The 19,293-nt window shown below is 59.8% G+C and overlaps 2 protein-coding genes across 22 annotated transcripts in view; one reads left to right on the plus strand and one right to left on the minus strand.

The window, feature by feature from the left end:
- The window catches only part of IQCE (IQ motif containing E), a 40,516-nt gene extending 36,305 nt beyond the window's left edge, over positions 1-4,211 (minus strand). For 5 of the 17 annotated variants that reach the window (XM_027527912.1, XM_027527910.1, XM_027527906.1 and 2 more), the window contains exon 1: positions 4,062-4,210. Coding sequence is in view for 14 of the 17 variants with exons in the window: in XM_027527910.1 (XP_027383711.1) it covers positions 4,062-4,097 (36 nt within the window). In the remaining 3 variants the exon portion in view is untranslated. Of the gene's footprint in view, positions 1-3,753; positions 3,849-4,061 lie in introns of those variants that run through there. The other 12 variants (XM_027527917.1, XM_027527914.1, XM_027527909.1 and 9 more) reach the window with 4 other exon arrangements.
- Positions 146-16,248, plus strand: BRAT1 (BRCA1 associated ATM activator 1). Of its 5 annotated transcripts, none has more exons than XM_027527900.1 (15): positions 146-342; positions 6,659-6,841; positions 6,927-7,069; positions 8,320-8,474; positions 10,280-10,427; positions 10,883-11,255; positions 11,542-11,658; positions 11,865-11,956; positions 12,684-12,802; positions 12,878-13,064; positions 13,272-13,345; positions 13,881-13,983; positions 14,103-14,201; positions 14,350-14,525; positions 14,828-16,248. In XM_027527900.1, the coding sequence occupies exons 3-15, from the start codon at positions 6,943-6,945 to the stop codon at positions 15,500-15,502; spliced, it is 2,445 nt and encodes an 814-aa protein (XP_027383701.1). In that variant the 5' UTR covers positions 146-342; positions 6,659-6,841; positions 6,927-6,942; the 3' UTR covers positions 15,503-16,248. The 5 variants fall into 5 exon arrangements, with proteins under 5 accessions (XP_027383701.1, XP_027383703.1, XP_027383700.1 ...); XM_027527902.1 differs by lacking the exon at positions 146-342 and adding an exon at positions 5,808-6,060 and having other exon boundaries at positions 14,831-16,248; XM_027527899.1 differs by lacking the exon at positions 146-342 and adding an exon at positions 5,809-6,060.
- Positions 16,249-19,293: the final 3,045 nt, after the last annotated feature.

Genomic DNA, 19,293 nt, shown 5'->3' on the forward strand with positions numbered 1-19,293 from the left:
AGGATTTTTTAAAAGTCTGAGCAGGGAAACAGGCTGCACAGTGTGGGGACGACAACTTCAGAGAAATATCAGCCAAGTCCCTCCCCAAATAAACAAACTGGGGGGAGGAGGTGTGGGATAAGCTGTAATGTATTATCTAAATGTTGTGGGGGGGGCGGGGGGTGAGCTGCGGTAATATATTAACTAAAGGTCAAGTTTTCAACAAAAAGACTGAGATAACAGAGGAACAGGAAAAGTGCGACCGACATTACAGTCGTACAGGGAGACAGCAGGCGATGGAAGCTCCGTCTGAAGGGCCCCGCTGCAGGCTCGGCGTGCGCAGGCTTCAGGGCAGCCGCCTCTGTAAGTTCAGAGGAGGGCTGTGGTGGGGCTGGGGAGGACGGTGAGGCGGGACAGCCCAGTGGATGCAAGCAAGAGGTCTGGCATGGGGCGGGAGCGGGGGGCCTTGGAGCAGGTGATGGAGAACCTCGGGAGCAGGAAACGCTCTACAGATGCTCCTACCCTGTTCTGGAACCTGGAAGCCCTTCACCGGGGACCCCAGCACCGTACGTGCCCCGTGAGGTGCACGAGCAAGTCCAGAGGCGGCTCTGCTCCCAGTGCCTGCCCTCGAGGGTCTCGTCTGGTTGAGAACAGATGTCGGCTCAGCAGGGAGACCGCCAGTCAGCCAGGGCCAACGGCTGCCAGCCTCCTAGCAGGGCGCTGGCGCTGGCCCCTCCCACGGGACTGCGCTCCTGTGGACCACGGCACGCGGGCACCCGGGTGGTCTCAGAGCCAGCGTGTGTCAGGGGCTTGACAAACGCTTCTGTGCGTAAGAACCGTTAGAGCAGCGTGGTTACCAATAGCACAAGGTGAAAACAATGGAGGAAAAGCAAGAAGTGTTAGTTACTCAGTCGTGCCTGACTCTTTGCGACCCCATGGACTGTAGCCCACCAGGCTCCTCTGTCCAGGAGAGTCTTCAGGCAAGAAAACTGGAGTGGGTTGCTATTCCCTTCTGGGGATCTTCCCAACCAAGGGATGGAACCCAGGTCTCCTGTATTATAGGCAGGTTTTTAACTGTCTGAGCCAACAGGGAAGTCCAAAAGGAAGGGAATGGAGAGTTAAAACAGGAGTGTCCTATCAGGTTAGAACCTCTTGATGAAAATGAAAGAGGAGAGTGAAAAAGCTGGCTTAAAACTCAACATTCGGAAAACTAAGACCATGGCATCTGGTCCCATCAATTCATGGCAAATAGATGGGGAAACAATGTAAACAGTGAGAGACTTTATTTTTGGGGGGCTCCCAAAGCACTGCAGATGGTGACCATCGCCATGAAATTAAAAGATGCTTGCTCTTTGGAAGAAAAGTTTTGACCAACCTAGACAGCATATTAAAAAGCGGAGACATTACTTGGCTGACAAGGGTCCATCTAGTCAAAGCTACGGTTTTTCCAGTCTTCGTGTATGGATGTGAGAGTTGGACTATAAAGAAGGCTGACTGCCAAAGAATTGACTCTTTTGAACTGTGGTGTTGGAGAAGACTCTTGAGAGTCCCTTGGCCTTCAAGGAGATCCAACCAGTCCATCCTAAAGGAAATCAGTCCTAAATATTCATTGGAAGGACTGATGCTAAAGCTGAAACTGCAATCCTTTGGCCACCTGATTCGAAGAACTGACTCATCTGAAAAGACCCTGATGCTGGGAAAGATTGAAGCCGGGAGGAGAAGGGAATGTCAGAGGATGAGATGGCTGGATGGCATCACCGACTTAACGGACATGAGTTTGAGTAGCTCCGGGAGTTGGTGATGGACAGGGAGGCCTGGCACGCTGCAGTCCATGGGTCGCAAAGAGTCGGACACGACTGAGTGACTGAACTGATTAGGTTATTTCAAAAAATATTATCTTTCCATTTTTGCATGAATTATACTTGTGAAGACTTTACACATGTATTTATTTATTTTGGCTGTGCTGCAGGTCACATGGGACCCTAGCTTCCTGACCAGGGATCAAACCCATGTCCCCTGCAGTGGAGGCTCAAGGGTCCTAGTCGCTGGACCTCCGGGGAATTCACAAGTTAGAGTTTTATTTTTTCATTTTATTTATTTAAAAAATTTTTCTTTTGTTCTTTGGCTATGTTGGGTCTTAGTTGCAGCACGCAGGGCATGCGGAATCTTTTTAGTGGTAACATGTGGGATCTTTAGCTGTGGCATGTGAACTCTTAGTCCTGGCACTTGGACCCTAGTTTCCTGACCAGGGGTCGAACCCAGATCCCCTGCATTGGGAGCGAAGAGCCTTAGCCACTGGACCCACCATGGAAGTCCCCCAAATTAAGAGTTTAAAAATTTTTTAAAGTGAAGTACAGTTGATTTACTATATTATATTAGCTTCAGGTGTACAGTAAAGTGATTTAGTTATATACATACTTTTTTCCAGATTCTTTTCCATTATAGGTTATAAGATACTGAACGTAGCCTGTGCTACACAGTCAGTCCTTGCTGTTTAGAATTCAGCTTTTTGAGATTCCATATGGAAGTGAGATCATACAGCATTTGTCTTTATCTGTTTGATGCATTTCTCTCTCTCTTTTAAACTGAAGTACAGCTGATTTACAACGCTGCGTCAGTTACAGGGGTGCAACAGAGTGATTCAGTTATACGTATACACAAACTTAGCTTTTAAAACATGTTTTTGAAAACGTAGGTATGGGAAGATGCTAACAGTAAATTAAACGGCAAGAATTACAAAACAATATAAACAGGATCCCAAGTTTTAAAAGCCATATGGGAAGAAAAAATGTTGAAAAAAATATCAGAAAGAAATATACTAAACACTAACTGGTTTTCTGCAGGCAGTTAGATTACGGGTCATTGACTTTCTTTTCTGGGCGTGAATGACCTTTACAGTCACAGTGTGAGGAGCTACTTTTAAAGGTGAAGGAGCAGTAACTGAGACCAGCCCGGGCGGCCGGCCTTCCAGGTGAGGCAGGACTTGGTGCCTTGGGGAACAAGGGGCAGGAGCCCTGAGCCCCCACTAGGGGAAAGCGCCGGGCAGCCCTGCGGGTTCTGCCATCTCCTCCCAGTGAAGGAAGCAACCGTGAGTCAAGCTCCCTCTGTCTGGAGCCCTCCAAAGCCTTCCCACTGTGGCAGGAGTGAATTCAGACCCGGAACTGTCTGCAAGGCCCACGGCTCCCTTCCATCCACACAGGTCGCCCAGTGAGATCCCAGCAAGCTCTCTTTCGCGCCCTGGAACCCTGCACTTTCCCACCTCAGGACCTCTGCACCTGCTGGCCCCGGTGTCTCAGATCTTCACCCCGCTGCCTCCTTTTCATCGGGGACATCAGGACACTCCAGCTTCTCAGGGGCTGCTCCTGGCACCCAATCTAAAGCAGCCCACCACCCCGCCTCTCTTACATGGGCTGTTTTATTTTCTGCAGGGCACTTTCTGACTTGATGGACACGATCCGCTTTGGGTTTTTTTTTTTTTTGCCTTGTTTTCCCTCACCCCCACCCCAAGTCCCGTCACCCCGCCACCGGAATGCAGTTTATTCACCCACAGTGGTATCTACAGCTGATGGCTGACGCCCCAGAAACAGTGGGTGAAGGAAGAGTTGAGAACACGCCCGCTCTGACCCGGGGGAGCGACCCTGGGCGGGCGGCACCTCCTCCGGAAAACATGTCCTGATCGGCGCCTGGGGTTCCTCCCTCACACCCGGCACGGCTCGTGTCCGTCGCCCCGTCCGAGGCCCCCAGCCCTGGAATCACCGGTGGGCGGGCACTTACGCAGTGAGCTCCGTCACCCCGGCGGGCCGCGATCGCAGGCTCCGCTCAGGCCCGGCTTCGCAGGCGCCAAGCGGCGAGGGCGCAGGGTCCGGGAAGGCTTCCTGGAAGCGGCGGCCAGGGCAAGGACGAGTGGGGAACTAGAGGCGGCTGGAGGCTGGGCGAGGGGCGGCGGCCGCAGGTCCGCTCTTATGCGGTAACAATAATGGCTTCGGTCACCGGCGGCCGCCGGCCTGCGCCCCTTCCCTCCGGCCCGCGCCCCGGCGTGGGAGGCATTGAGAGCGCCCCCCGCCCCCGCCCTCCGCGCTTACCGTCTCGGAGGCCGGCTCAGCGGTGCCCTGCGACATGGCGGCGGCACTGCCCGATTGCCCCCGGGCGCGGCGGGCGCGGCCGTCGGGTTCTGGGGCTCCGCAGGCCACCGGGCCGCCCGCAGCCTCTCCGCGGGCCCGCGCGCCCGCGCGCCCGCCGCGACCCCGCTTCCATGGCAACCGCGCCAGCCCGCCGAGCCCCGGATGTGGCGAGCCCGGCCGACTTATAGGTGTGCCCGGGGACACCCTCGGGCCGACCGGCTGCGCGCCCAGAGTGTGGGGCGGAGCTGAAACAGCGCGCTAGTCCCCAGAGCTGTCATTAACAAATACTTAGTAGGTTAACGCTGAAAGGGACAGGGAGCCTGGGCCGTGTCCACAGCCTGCTAGCTCTGAACGCCTGGCATTGAGAAAACCATCTTCCTAATCTCGGATCTTAGGCTCAAGGGTTATGATGTAAAAAAAAAAAAAAAAGAAAGTCGCTCAGTCCTGTCTGACTTTTTGCAACCCCATGGACTATAGTCCAGGGAGTTCTCCAGGCCAGAATAATGGAATCGGTAGCCTTTCCCTTCTCCAGGCGATCTTCCCAACCCAGGGATCGAACCCAGGTCTCCGGCATTGCAGGAGGATTCGTTACCAGCTAAGCCACAAGGGAAGCCCAAGAATACTGGAGTGGGTAGCCTATTCTCTGATGTAATGAAAAAAAAAAAAAAAAGATCTTAGGCTCAACGGTTATAATGCAGTCACAAGACAAGAAAAAAGATACGGAGTTTACACTCATTGTATTCAGTGTGTATCATGATCTTTGGGCCCGTTGGGCTGCAAGGTTCATTTAAACTATTAGCAAGCATAATCTGCCCTTTCTCTTCCTACAGGCTTCCAAGGGCATTTACTCTGTTCCTGTGCCCTGCTGTATTTTTCCAGCCCAATCTTTATTATCTACAAGAACTCCCCTTGTCTAGAATGTAAGCTCTCCGGGGCAGGGCTTTGTTTTGCTTCCGACTGTACTGCTGTCCCTTGGAACAGTGTCTGGCACACAACAACTGATTAATCAGTAGGTATTTGGTGCCTGGCGAGTGACTTCTCTGTGCTTGTGTCCTCTGGGAAAGAAAGAGCTGCTGTGAAGGCCAGAGCGCCAAAGAATTGATGCTTTTAAACTGTGGTGCTGGAGAAGACTGGAGAATCCCTTGGACTGCAAGGAGATCCAATCAGTCCATCCTAAAGGAAATCAGTTCTAGGTGTTCATTGGGGGGACTGATACTGAAACTCCAATACTTTGGCCACCTGATGCAAAGAACTGACTCATTGGAAAAGACCCTGATGCTGGGAAAGATTGAAGGCGGGAGGAGAAGGGGACGACAGAGGAGGAGTTGGTTGGATGGCATCACCGACTCCATGGACATGAGTTTGAGTAAGCTCCGGGAGTTGGTGATGGACAGGGAGGCCTGGCGTGGGGCAGTCCATGCGGTCGCAAAGAGTCGGACACGACTGAGCGACGGAACTGAACTGAACAGAACCATAAGTGCTTAGAGCAGCTGCGGGTTCCAAAGTGCGCACAGTGTGACACGGATGGAGTCCGCACACCGGGCAGGTGGTGTGGGCAGGGACAGTAAACGCATTCTGAACTTAGTCAGGACGAAACCCTTCTGTAAGCGGAGGAAGGTGTGCCTGCTGTGCGGCTAGCATTTTGCTTTGCTGGCCGGCTCAGACAGGCGGGCCTTTGGCCGGTGAGGCCGCGCCCCTTCCGCCGAAAGCCACGCCTTCCAGGCGCAAAGCCTGCTGGGTTCCGGTGCACACACCTCTGGGCGCCCTGGTCGGGTGACGGATCCAGGCAACGGGCTTGGCGGAGGCTTGTCCCGCTCCTCCTTAGCCCGTTCCCTGAGCCTGGGCCTTCGGGGCTCTCAGAGTGGCCTCCAGGGGCGTCCTCCCCGTCCTCGCCTCCTCCAGTCCCGGCGGGTCGCGCGGCCCGAGGCGGGGCCTGCGGCGGCTGAGGGAAGCGAAGCGGGTGAGGCGCGCACCCGGGGAGGGGTCGCGGTCGCTGTGGAGGGCCCGGCGGGGTCGAGGTTAGGGGCCAGGGCCTCTCGGGCCGTAGAACCGCCTGGGGCCCACGTGCGCGCCCCTGGACTGGGCCCCAGCACCACCGCAGCCGCCGGCCTGGCGTCCTCCGTGGGGTCCACGGGGATGGCGCCTTCCTCAAGAACTTAGCCTGGCCAGGGATGGACAGACGGACGTCCCAGGCTTGCTCTTGACCCCGGCAGACAGAGTCACTGGCCACGCCATCCTCCGGCGAGAACCCTCCCTAACCACAGGACCGACGGGTTCCCGGGCCCCCTCCCAGGCCAGACTCGCAGGTGCTCTTGCAGTCCCCGGAGGAACCGGCAGTGAGCAGAGCGCCTTCCCCTCCACACGCTGCTGGCTGCAGGGCTTTCACACTGACCCTGGGAGGGACAGACAGAAAAACACACACCTCCCAGCTGGACTGAGACCCTTACAGCTCTGACTGACCAGCCTCCTACACGTGGCTGGCCCCAGAACGCGCATGCGCCCCTGGCTCTGACAGGCCTGCAGCCTAGATCAATTTCACGCTCGTTTCCTCCCACCAGAGTCCAGAGTTGGCTGCCTTTGAGCTCCTGAGGCCGCATGGTTTACCCCAGACTCCCGTCTCCACTGCCAGACTCGAGGGCTCCAGTTTGCTCTTGACAACCTCCAATCCTACCCCAGCCGAGGCTTCACTGCAGTCCTGGCAGCTAGGAGTTTTCCTCTGAAGAGTCATCACCTGGCCTGAGGTGAAAGTCCTGGGGCCTGGTGGGGCTGGGGGCTGCCTGTGACTAGGCGGGTGGGGTCTGGCCCTGCCTGACATCTCCTCTGCAGGAACCCCAGCCCCATCATGGACCCAGAGTGTGCCCGGCTCCTCCCGGCTCTCTGTGATGTCCTGGCAGACCCCAGGCAGCCGGTGGCAGATGACACTTGTTTGGAGAAGCTGCTGGACTGGTTTAAAGCAGTCACTGAAGCAGGTAGGGTGAAGGCGTCTGCCGACTCTCCCCGAAGGCTGGAGGGTGCAGGGCTCCCCTGTGGTAGGAAGAGGCCGTCTGTCTGGGGTCGTTCCTCTACATCTTAGAGAGTCTCCCTGGCTTTTCATATTTCCTTACCCACAAATTAGGGTTAGGGTTAGGGTAAGGGTATATAGGCTTTCCTGGTGGCTCAGTAAGGTCCACCTGCCAATGCAGGAGACTCGGGTTCAACCCTGGGTCAGAAAGATCCCTTGGAGAAGGAAATGACAACCCACTCCAGTATTCTTGCCTGGAGAAGCCCATGGACAGAGGAGCCTGGTGGGCTACAGTCCATGGGGTCACAAAGTCAGAAACAACTTAGTGACTAAATAACAGCAATGGGTGCGTGCACACACACATGCACACTCTTTTTGAGAGTGTTTTCCATTATAGTTTATTACAAGATGTTGAATATAATTCCCAGTGCTATACAGTAGGCCCTGTTGTTTATTTTAAATGTAGTCGTTTGTATCTGCCAGTCTCAAACTCCTAATTTATCCCCCCACCTTCCCCTTTGGGAACCATAAGCTTGTTTTCTTTGTCTATGAATCTGTTTCTCTTTTGCAGACAAGTTAATTTGTGTCATTTTTTTAGATGCCACATGTAAGTGATATCAGCGATACTTGTCTGACTGACTTCACTTAGGACAGCAGTCTCTAGCTCCATCCATGTTGCTGCAATGGCATTGTTTCACCCTTTATATGACTGAGCAGCATTCCATTGTATGTATGCGATGGAACCACACATTCTTTATCCCTTCCCCTGCTGACGGACATTCAGGTTGCTTCCACGTCTCGGCTGTTGTGAGCAGTGCTGCTGTGGGGTGTAGGCGTTTCAGGCGCCGTGTCTGGAGAAGAATGCCCGTTGCCTGTGTGTTTTGCTGTAGCACTCTCCGTTTAAGAGAGGATTACCCACTAGAGAGGCGAAGACTGCTGCTCTTGTTTGTGTCTTTTTTTATAATCAGCAGGCCAGAACTTCTTTTCAGGTTTGCTGGCCATTTGTATTTCCTGTCCAAGTCCCTTGCCTGTTGTCGAGGTGTTGCTGAATTAGAGTAATGAGTCCTTTGAAGCAGTTGTTGCAAATACTTCCTCCCGGTTGGACTGCTGAGTCTAACAGCCTGAGAGAGGAGGTCTGGGAGTTGCCAGAAGAACGATCCCTTTTGGACGCATGCATGGTGCCCTGGTAACGTGCGTCCCGGCTGGGCCTGTCCCCAGGCTCCAGTCTCCTGTTACTGCAGGATCACCCCTGCCTGGTAGAGCTGCTGTTCCATGTGCTGAAACCCCAGGACCTGAGTTCCAGAATCCTGTCCTTTGCGCTTCGCCTCGCAGGGATATTTGCAGCCCAGGAGAACTGCTTCCAGTACCTCCAGGTGAGCCTGGGCCTCCCAGTTGCATGACCCGGCTTCCCGTGCAGGTGCACAGCAGTGGGGGCTGTCGTGACCCCTGAGTCTCTGAAACTCGCTTCGCCCCCGTACCTTGATGTGTTCCACAGGGTTTTTATTCCTGGGTATAGTCCTCCTTTGAAAAATGGAGGAATGGATTGGAGTGAAGGGTGAACTTTTTGGAATCAGACAGAGCTGGGCTTGGGCCTCTGCACCCTTCGTGGGTGCCCCTCAGATCAGCAGTGCAAGCTCCCGAGGCCCTGCCCACCCCAGCTAACTGTGGGGCAGACTTTCCAGGGTGTTCTACACTGAAGCCTGTTATAGGAAATGACTTCACATCTGATCATCCTTCCGTACATACCTCAGCGTTTCCAGAATCATCTTCAGGTTATCCTGAGAGCCCTGGCCAGTTCACAGGTCAGGAGCCATTGCCTCTGTCTCCGGGTGAGGAGACAACGAAGGCTCAGTAGAGGAACCCCACAGGACCGGCAGGGTTCACAGCGGACCCTGAAAAGTCGGGCTGCTGGTGTGGTCTGTCACACCATCTGCTTCTCTGGAAACAGATCCTCAGTCCCAATCACGTGGGTTTTCCCAGCTTCTCTGACTTCCTGGGTGCTCCCCGGTTCCCGTCTCTTCTTCTCCATCTCCTCTTTTTCCTTCCTACAGCCAACCGTGGCTGTGGAGGCTTAGCAGGCCACAGGCTGCCCTTCTGTCTGGTGGCTGGCCCCTGCACACGGGGACAAGGGACACGGCAGGTTTGTGCCCTGCTTTGCAGAGGGAGCCTGCCCTGTGCCCTGGGCCCCTGGCATTGGCTTGGGCTCCAGTTCCCTTTTCAGCTTCCTTTTCACAGAACCCCAGGGCTGCTTGTTAGTGAGATGCTCAGCACGAGCCCCATCTGGGAAGGGGGCATGCAGACAGACGACATGAGGCTGGGAGCTGAGGCTTGGTGCCCTGCCACTGGCTACAGACTGCCCCCAGGAGGGCTGTAACTTTGGAGGGGCCATTTAGATGACAGGTGGTCCCACAGAGGGCCTCCCTGTGGGCTACAACCAGCAGCGGCGGCCCGTAAGGCCATTGTGGGGTCAGACTCATCCTCCATTGACTGAAAGAGCGTCTCCTCGGCCCGGGGATCTCTCACCCAGAGTCTGAGATGACTAGAGGCACCCTGTCCCTCGAGGCTGGGGGCCAGCATTTTATTGTCAAGATAGACAAGGCTCTGAGCAAGTCGTGGCCCCAGGGAGGGGCTCTGGGGGAAAGAGGCAGGCCCTGTTTCCCACTCACTGTACTGGGCCCTGTGGGGAACAGGAACCTCGGGCACGTGGCAGGGGGTCAGGGAGGCATGCTGTTGTGCTGCAGGTGGACACCCGTGCGTGGATGGGCAGTGAGTGGGGAGTCGGGCACTGCCTGCTGCGGGCGGGGGGCAGGGGGCAGCTTCAGGGCAGTGGGCTCGCAGCTGGGTCGGAAGGGCTTTGAGCAGGTGTATGTGCAGGGCAGGCCTGGCACACAGGGTGTGCTGGGGAGTCTGGGGTGGGGGACATCCGGAGGAGGGCACGTGCCCCGTGTGCCAAGTGCAGAGCCCAGTGGGCTGTGGAGACCTGCGGGGGTCTTCGGGCACAGGATGTCATGGTCAGAGGGGTCATTTGGCGTTTTGGCCAGTGTTTGTTGTGGGAGGGGCTTCTGGAGCGGACTGTGACCAGTTCAGGGCCTGAGTGTGACGCCCAGCCCTCCCTCCCAAGTTCTCTCCCTGGAAGGCCGAGCCGGACTCACTCGGCTCCTTCATCCTCCACTTCCAGCAGGGGGAGCTGCTGCCTGGGCTCTTCGGGGAGCCGGGCCCCCTCGGGGCAGCGGCCTGGGCAGCCCCCTCCGTGCGCAGCGGCTGGATCCAGGGCCTGCACTCCCTGGCGCAGCACCCCAGTGCCTTGCGCTTCCTTGCCGACTCGGGTGAGTGCCCCGCCCGCCCCCCCGCGCCTCTGCCCTCTCCGTCCCCGCACTGTGTGAGCCCCAGGGCCACGCTGGGCCACGCTGGGTTCTTCTGAACGGGAGAGTGGCCATGGTGTCACAGGGCTGTTGAGAGGATGTGACTCGGGGTGACCAAGTGTAGGGGCCCCTCTAGGCTGTGTGGTGTGCTCTGGTTTGTAGGTCAGACTCAGCAGCTGGGGTGGCTTTGAGACTGGTTAGAAGGCTCCAAAGTGGCGAGGGTTCTCAAGCCCCTGCCCCGGGAACCCCCAGCTGGTTCCAGCCTTCGAGCCGGGGGAGGCTGGGCCTCCCACCCTGCCTCCCCAATGGGCGGGATTCAGGCTCTGAAGCCCCTCAGTGTCTCCAGCGTCCCTGCTGCCCCATGGCACTGTCCCAGCTGAACCCTGTCTCTCCCCCCTCGCCCCGTTGTCCGCCCCCAGGTGCTGTTGACACCATCTTCTCCCTGCAGGGAGATCCCAGCCTGTTTGTGGCCTCCGCCGCCGGGCAGCTCCTGGTGCGTGTCCTGGACTTGGCCCTGTGCGGACCCGCTGAGGGGCACATCTCCCTGCAGGCCTGGGACTGGCCGGCCTGTGCCCGGAAGATCGTGTGTCACCTCGAAGACTGCCTGCGCTCCGAGGCCACCCCGCGGGTCACGCAGGCCCTGCACGTCCTGACCACTGCGTTCGGGCACTGCCATGGCCTCTGGACGCAGGGCCTTTGGGTGCAGCTGAGCCCCCTCGTGGCCCGCCTGCTCGAGAAGGACCCCGTGCCAGCCCCACACGCGCTCGTGGATCTCCTCCTCAGCGTGGCCCGGTCAGGCCCCCGGGCGCAGCTGCTGGCAGGGGGTGGGGGGGGGGGGTGCTGCTTGTTTCCTTTGAGGTCTCAAGGTGGCCATCACACCCAGGGCCGCAGCTCATTGGCTCCTCAAGAAGGCTGCCCCGAGTCAGGGGAACCCCTCAGGGGGTCTGAAAGCCCGCACACTGGGAACGACTTCCGGTCTTGGGCCGGGCACGCCCAGCACCACAGGGCACAGCTGCCCACTGGGCGTGGTGTGGGCTGGACAGAGGAGTGACGCTGGCTTCTGGGGCCTTCCCTGCAGCTCTTCCATGCTGAGCTCTGACCCTGGCCTGTGGGAGACGGCAGCACAGACCCTAAGCCGCCTGAGCCCCACGCAGGCAGGGCCTCTGGCTGCGGGGATCCTGAAACTGCAGGACTGGTAAGGGCCAGGGTTCACGTTTTGCGGGGCAGGCAGTGAGGTCAGGGACCTCCCAGGACCCCTGCCCCTGGTTGAGTGCAGTCAGGAGGCTACGGGGTCGCTGTCTCCCGGTCCCCGGCTCTGACCCCTTGCCCCAGACTCACTGGGGGTGTTAGAGGGGCAGCAGGGTGCCCGGGTCGGACGGCCTCACCCTATCCTGTCTTCAGTCCCCAGGCGCTGAGGATCCAGGCCTTCGGCGTCCTCCTCCAGCCCCTGGCCTTTGTCCTGGAAGCCACTGCTCAGGCCCCCGGAATGCCAGGTAGGCTGTCGGGGAAGGGTGGGCGGGTGCAGGAAGGCAGAACCCTGGGGTCCTGAGCGTGTCCTTGGGGCTGGGGCAGGCCGGTGGGCATCAGGTACCTGGCTCGCCTCCCCACCCAGGAGTGAAGCTGGCAGGGCTGTGGGCTGCCATTTCGGCAGTGCCTCCCCACCCAGGAGTGAAGCTGGCAGGGCTGTGGGCTGCCATTTCGGCGGTGCCTGGCTTGTGTGTCATTAGGAGTTGGTAGGGCAGCGTCCCCCTCCCCACCCCGTGGCACCATCGAGGGTGGCCCCGGAGCCGCCAACCCTGCAGTCGGTGGTGGTTCCTGGGGCCTTGGCCGCGTGGAGCGTTCCTGACCCACATCGGGTGCCTGGGCCTGGCACTCGTCCTCCCAGACTGTCTGTTCTGTGGTGGGAAAGTGGGTCCCCTCTGCCGCAGCTTGTCTTGCTTCAGTTGCATGGTGGTTTGGGGGTTAGACACAGGGAGCCCACTGTGCCCAGTAGCCCCACATCGAGGGAGAGAGGGGCCTTCTGACCAGCAGAAGCCAGCCCCTGCACAGGCTGCCGGGAGAGTGGGACTCCACTCTAGAGCCCTGCAGACAGGTTCAGACCACATGTCACCCGGCATGGCCACTGCTCGGAGCCGCCCGCCCAGTCTGTGGTGGGACTCAGTGACCGGCAGCCTCAAGGGAGGCGCCCACTCATTGGGAGCCATGTCCGATTGTCCCCAGGCTTGCTGGAGGGGGCCGCAGGCGACCTGATGGCCGTGGACACGCTCCCGCCCTCCAAGTCGGCGTGCGTGGGTCTCCTGTGCAGCGCCCTGGCCCACCTGGAGCTGCTGCAGCCCCTGGTAGGTGTGGCCCGGCCCGCGTCTGCCCTGGCAGCGGGACTTGCGGCTGGCACTGACGCTCCCGCCCCGCCCCAGCCCCAGCGCCCCTCGCCCTGGCCCCAGGCACCCCTGCTTGCAGCTGTGGTGGCGATACTCCGACTCTGCAATGGCTCAGCAGCCCCTAACTCCGAGGCGGGCGGCCGCCTCTGCGTGATGCTGGGGGGCTGCGTCCGCGTCCAGCGAGCTGCCCTGGATTTCCTGGGGGTCCTGTCTCAGGGATTGGGTAAGTGAGAATGCATTCTCTTGCACAGCTCAGGCATTGCTCAGTGGCGTGCCGGGACCGCTGTCCTCGCCTGTCTCCTCCCAGGAGGGGCCGGGATTTAGCTGCCTGAGGGGGTCTGTGCCCCTGTTCTCCTTGGGCTGACACCTCTGGGCAGGGGAGGCCCCAGGGTGGCAGGCTGGGCGCTTCATCCATCCACGTTCGTCTCAGGCCCCCAGGAGTTGGTGACACAGGTGTTTGCCATCCTGCTGGAGTACCTCGTGAGCCCCGACTCCAGCCCCACGGTACGGGCGGGGTGGGCGTGGGTGGGCAGGCAGCTGCTTGGGGCTCGGCCGGGCCTGGGGCTGGTGGAGATTGAGGGAGGGGCCACGGGAAGCAGGGAGAGGGCCCAGTCTTCCCAGGAGTTCTCTTTGAGAGACGGGTGGGCCTAACGCGCGGGGACCAAGCTCCCTGAGGTTCCCTGCGAGCCTCCCTGTTCCAACAGCCCCAGAGCTGTTATGCTGTGAGGTGGAGGGTCAGAGGTTCATGCGCTGAGCAGGCGGCGACGTGGGGGTGGTTAGATGGCAGACCTTCAGGAAAAGGCCCTGGTGGGCCCGCCTGACCCCGGAACCAGGGGTCCCGAGGAGAGCCGCCCTCCTCTTCTCCATCTCATGTTGATGCCCGTCCGCCTCCTTCAGAGGCTCCTGCCTCACAGAAGCTGGGCCCAGGTCCCCTCTCACCCTGCACGCCATCCCCATCGCACAGCCCAGGGCCGGGCGGGCGCGGAAGGCGCTGGGTGGGGCGGGGGCCGGCTCACCCCTGCCTGCTCTGCTGCACCAGGTTCTGAAGAAGGCCTTCCAGGCCACACTCCGCTGGCTCCTGAGCTCAGCCGCACCTCCCGGCTGCTGTGACCTGGAGCCCTACGCCCAGCTGGTCCTCGGAGGTGACCCTCGCCGCCCCGGGGAGCCGAGGGATGTGCGGGGCGGGGTGGTGGGCCGGGGCGGGTGGGGGAGGCCGCGGGCAGGGCCCGTCGGCGCCCCCCGAGCCGTCCCTCCATCCTAGAGCTGCTCTCCGTGCTGCGGAAGCGCCTGTGCAGCCCCTGCTGGGAGGTGAGGGACTCGGGCCTCGAGTTCCTGACCCAGATGACCAGACACCAGGGAGGTGAGCACAGGCTTCAGGGGCTGGCCTTGCCTTGGCACCGCCCCCCGGTCGTGGGAACTTGGGGCCCCCTTGGCTGCCTTTGGGGGAGCGAGGCGGGGCCGTGGACTCAGCGCTTGGTCACCACTGCTTGTGGCTCTTGGACCCCCAGGGCAGGCCGGCTTCAGACAGGCGCTGCTGGCCTCGGAGGTGCCCGAGCTCACCAGGCAGCTCCTGCAAGACCCCGAGAGCTATGTCCGTGCAAGCGCAGTGGCCGCCGTGGGGCAGCTGTCCAGCTGGGGGCTGCTCGCCGCCCCCTCCAGCCCTGAGCACGCAGCCACCCCGCAGGTAGGACACGGTGGGCCCCGCAGCCCCATGGCCCCACCCTGGCCAGCATCCTGATAGCCAGGGTGAAGCGGGTCTGCCACGGGTGTGGGTAGGGCCTGCGAGTCTCCCGCTCGGCCTCCTACACCCCTGTCACTTGGACATGGTCACCCCCATTTGACAGATGAGCAAGTGGGGGGCCCAGGGGCACGTGGCCTGAAGGAGGCAGAGCAGGCCGAGCCGCATCGCTCCCCCGGGGTCCCTCGGGGGTCCGCCTTGCCGCCCCCGTGCACGGCCCCCCACCCTCCTCGCACTCTGTCTTCCAGAAGACCCCACTCGAGGAGCTTCTGCTTGTCCTGACCACGGACTCGGAGGGGTTCCCCCGGCGGGCCGTCATGCGGGTCTTCACAGAGTGGCTGCGGGACGGCTACGCAGACGTGGCCGAGGACCCGGAGCGGTTTGTGGCCCGAGTGCTGCAGGCGGCGAGCGGGGACCTGGACTGGGAGGTGCGCGTCCAGGGCCTGGAGCTGGCACTGGCGTTCCTGGAGCAGCTGCTGGGCCCCTGCGGCCCCTCCGCGGCGGCCCCGCCCGGCGCACTGGCCCAGGCCCTGCAGGCGCTCTGCCGGGTCCAGCTCTTCGAGTTCGCCTTCCGGTCCTTGTTTGACTGTGACCGCCCCGTGGCCCAGAAGTCCTGTGACCTCCTCCTCTTCCTGAGGGCCAAGGCCACTCCCTCCAGCAACTCGCAGGAGGCGGGGGATGGTCCCGACGTGACGTCCGTGGAGGCCGCCCTACGGAGGTGGCAGGCCGGTGAACAGGGTCAGCCCCTGGGGGAGCTGGCGCCCGAGGCCGTCCTGGCCGTGCTGAGGTCCATGGACCTGGAGGCCCTACAGGACACCCTGGCTGAGAGCAGTGACCACGTGGAGAGGAGCCCCCAGTCCCTCCTGCAGGACATGCTGGCCACTGTGGGCGTCCTGGGAGATAACGAGGCCGACTGCTACTGACCAGCCGAGCAGCGCCTCCCCAGGACCCTCCCCACGGCCCTCCCTCGGGCCCTGCCCTCCCCGGGCCCCTGCTGTGGCCCCACAGCCCTCCCTCAGGCCCTGCCCGCCCCGGGACCTTGCTGCGGCCCCACAGCCCTCCCTGGGACCCTGCTGCGGCCCCATGGCCCTCCCTTGGGCCCTGCCCGCCCCGGAACCCTGCTGCGGCCCCACGGCCCTCCCTCAGGCCCTGCCCGCCCCGGGACCCTGCTGCGGCCCCACGGCCCTCCCTTGGGCCCTGCCCGCCCCGGAACCCTGCTGCGGCCCCACGGCCCTCCCCGGGACCCTACTGCGGCCCCACGGCCCTCCCTCGGGCCCTGCCCGCCCTGGGACCTTGCTGCGGCCCCACGGCCCTCCCCAGGACCCTGCTGCGGCCCCACGGCCCTCCCTTGGGCCCTGCCCGCCCCGGAACCCTGCTGCGGCCCCACGGCCCTCCCCGGGACCCTACTGCGGCCCCACGGCCCTCCCTCGGGCCCTGCCCACCCCAGGACCTTGCTGTGGCCCCACGGCCCTCCCCGGGACCCTACTGCGGCCCCACGGCCCTTCCTTGGGCTCTACCCTCCCAGCGGCTCTGGTCTCGATGGGTGCCCAGGGGACCCTCCAGGGGATCCAGGACCAGGCGAGCCCAGCAAGGTCAAGGAGTCCCCATTTTGATGTATTGTTGAAGAAATGGCTCATTTTCTACTCAAAATAAATGTCTTGTGACCGTGCCGGTGGGTCACACGACTCTGAGCCGGCCCAGGGGTAGTCCAGGCCCCTGGGGCTCAGAGACACAGCTGGGGAGGGCCCTCTGCACGGGGGCACGTGCTTCCTTGGCCTAGGGTGGGGGTTCCTCTGCTTAGATCCCACCATGCCCCAGGGATACCCAGGGTCAGAGAGCCAACAGCTCAGGCTGGAGAGTGTGGCCTTGGCCTCTGGGCCCTGAGGCTAAGTGACCCCAGGCCCAACCAAGCCAGATTTTCAGTCTCCAAACCCCCCAACCTTGTAGCAGTTCAGCACTCACAGGCGACGGAGTTGCTTGTGACATCAGCCGAGTCTAGCTCCAGGCTGGTCCTCGGGACTGGGCAGAAGGTACTTCAGCCCAGCTCTGCCACCTCTCGGCTGTGTGGGCCTGGGTGAACCTGCTTCCTCATCTGTGAAATGGGGATTTTACTGTCTGCCTCCTGGAGGTGAGCCTCAGTGTTCTAAAGCACACTGCACAGTCAAGAAATCTCAAGAGAAACTTAAAAATATTTTTTAACTGAATGAGAATGAAATTATAGCTTATCAAAATTTATGGACTGCAGCGAAGCAGTGCTCAGGGGGTATTTATAGCATTGAATACACATATGAGAAAAGAAGAAAGATCCAAGATCAAAGAACTAAGCTTCTACCTTAGGAAACCAGGAAGAGAACAAATTCAACCCAAAGTAAGGCCAGGAAAAGAAATAATAAAGAAGCAGAAATCAGTGAAAACAGGAAATTGATAGAGGAAATCATGAAACCGACAATTGGTTCTTAGAAGAAATCAAGAAAGTCAGTAGGCCTTGAGCCAGTCCTCCCTGGTGGCTCATTGGTAAAGAACCGCCTGCCAATGCAGGAGGTCAGGGTTTGATCCCTGGGTCGGGAAGGTCCCCTGGTGAAGGAAGTGCAACCCACCCCAGAATTCTTGCCTAGGAAATCCCATGGACAGAGGAGCCTGGCGGGCTGCAGTCTATGGTGTCCCAAAAGAGTCAGATAGGACTTGGCGACTAAACAACAAAGGCCTGTAGCTAGGCTAAGAAAAAAAAAAAGACACAAATTACTCGTGTTAGAAGTAAAAGCGTGGGCTTCCCTGGTGGCCCAGTGGTTAAGAATCTACCTTGCCATGCAAAGGACAACGGTTCCAATCCCTGGTTGTGAAAGATCCTGCATGCCATGGGGCGGCTAAGCCTGTGCACCCAAACCATAGAGCCTGTGCGCCCTGGAGCCCCTGCTCCACAACAAGACAAGCCCGCAGACCGCAACAGGGACTGAAAAGTCACCGCAGTGACAACCCAGTAGGCGAGGAAGCAATGGAAACAGTGAGAGACTTTATTTTTTAGGGCTCCAAAATCACTGCAGATAGTGACTGCAGCCATGAAACTAAAAGACTCTTGCTCCTTGGAAGAAAAGCTATAACCAACCTAGACAACATATTAAAAAGCAGAGATATCACTTTGCCGACAAAGGTCCATCTAGTTAAAGCTATGGTTTTTCCAGTAGTCATGTATGGATGTGAGAGTTGGACTATAATGAAAGCTGAGCGCCGAAGAATTGATGCTTTTGAAATGTAGTGTTGAAGAAGACTCTTGAGAGTCCCTTGGACTGCAAGGAGATCCAACCAGTCCATCCTAAAGGAAATCAGTCCTGAATATTCATTGGAAGGACCGATGCTGAAGCTGAAACTCCAATCCTTCAGCTACCTGATGGGAAGAATTGACTCACTGGAAAAGACCCGGATGCTGGGAAAGATTGAAGGCAGGAGGAGAAGGGGACAACAGAGGATGAGATGGCTGGATGGCATCACCAACTCAATGGACATGAGTTTGAGTAAGCTCCGGGAGTTGGTGATGGACAGGGAGGCCTGGTGTGCTGCGGTCCATGGGGTCACAAAGAGTCGGACACGACTGAGTGAACTGAACTGAACTGAACTGAACTGAGGCATAGTTACCCAGGAAGTAATGTTTGCAAACAGGTGTCCAAGGGGAGGGAAACAGGGAGCTCTGCTCCAGCCAAGCTCTGTGGCCATGCCCACCTGCTCCCACACATCGCAGCACCTGGGCGGCTCACCCTGCCTCTCTGAAGTGCTGTGGGCTCCCAGGAGGCAGCGGTGGTCCTCTCCACCGCCAGGCTCGGGCACAGGGTGGGTCTGTGGACAGCCACGCACTCTGGCCTGTGCTGATTGCATGAGGCCCTTGGAAGAGGGTGTGTCTGTCAGCTACTGCTGCGTAACAAGCAATCTCAGGCCAGCAACTGAAAACCACGCTTTCTTGTATCTGAAGGGTCTTGAGGCCAGCCTGGCAGGACTGCTGCTCTGGGCTCGTTCTGTGGCGGGTTGGGGGGTGGTAGGCTCAGCCAGGAGGCCCTGTGTCTCCTCCCCTTGCTGCAGACCAGCCCAGGCTTGTTCTCGTGCTACCGCAGAGCCCATGGGAGAGCAGGCAGGAGCACACCGCCCTGTGGCTGAGCCCCACATGGTGTCGCTGTCGCCTCCGGTGGCCAAGGCCAGTTACGGGGCGGGTTCCCTCCTTCACAGGCATTGTGGCACAGAGGATGGAGGTTCAGGCGGGGGTGCAAAATCGGTCGCTTTTGCGTTTGGTCTTCCAGTGGGTGGGTGGGCGGGGAGCACGGCTTCCTTGCCCCATGTAAGTGGAGGGTGGGTGGCCAGGCCTCGGTGCTCAGGGACCACTGACCTGTGGGATGGGCCTTCAGCCAGATGCCGGGACGACGGTCTGGCCTCACTGCAAGCTTCGGTGAGCCAGGCCTGTGCCTCAGGTGACTGTGCAGCCGGCATACAGGGTTTGTTGAATGACTGAGTGACCTTCACCCTGGAGCATGTAGCCCAGAAGTTCCAGAGCCGCCTCCTCAGGTGCCAGCCTCATCCAGGCTGGGGCAGGGGCGGTATCTCCACTTCGGGGAGCACGTGCCCTTGCCTGCCGGTGGAGCCGGTGGATGCAGAGACCTCGAGGCCTGTCCCCTCCATGGAGGCCGTCTTCCCTGCTCCCGGCCGAGCTGAGATGTGTCGCCATGGAAACTGC

This window comes from Bos indicus x Bos taurus, chromosome 25 (genome assembly GCF_003369695.1).
Source record: "Bos indicus x Bos taurus breed Angus x Brahman F1 hybrid chromosome 25, Bos_hybrid_MaternalHap_v2.0, whole genome shotgun sequence".
NCBI classification, from domain to species: Eukaryota; Metazoa; Chordata; class Mammalia; order Artiodactyla; family Bovidae; genus Bos; species Bos indicus x Bos taurus.

What these genes read in the sequence shown, in the direction of transcription:
- BRAT1 (XM_027527900.1), top strand. Translation starts at nt 6,943, where the DNA reads ATGGACCCAGAGTGTGCCCGGCTCCTCCCGGCTCTCTGTGATGTCCTG. An exon ending in TAAAGCAGTCACTGAAGCAG is followed by an intron (nt 7,070 to 8,319) that starts GTAGGGTGAAGG and finishes GCCTGTCCCCAG; the next exon opens with GCTCCAGTCTCCTGTTACTG. An exon ending in GGTCCTGTCTCAGGGATTGG is followed by an intron (nt 13,065 to 13,271) that starts GTAAGTGAGAAT and finishes CGTTCGTCTCAG; the next exon opens with GCCCCCAGGAGTTGGTGACA.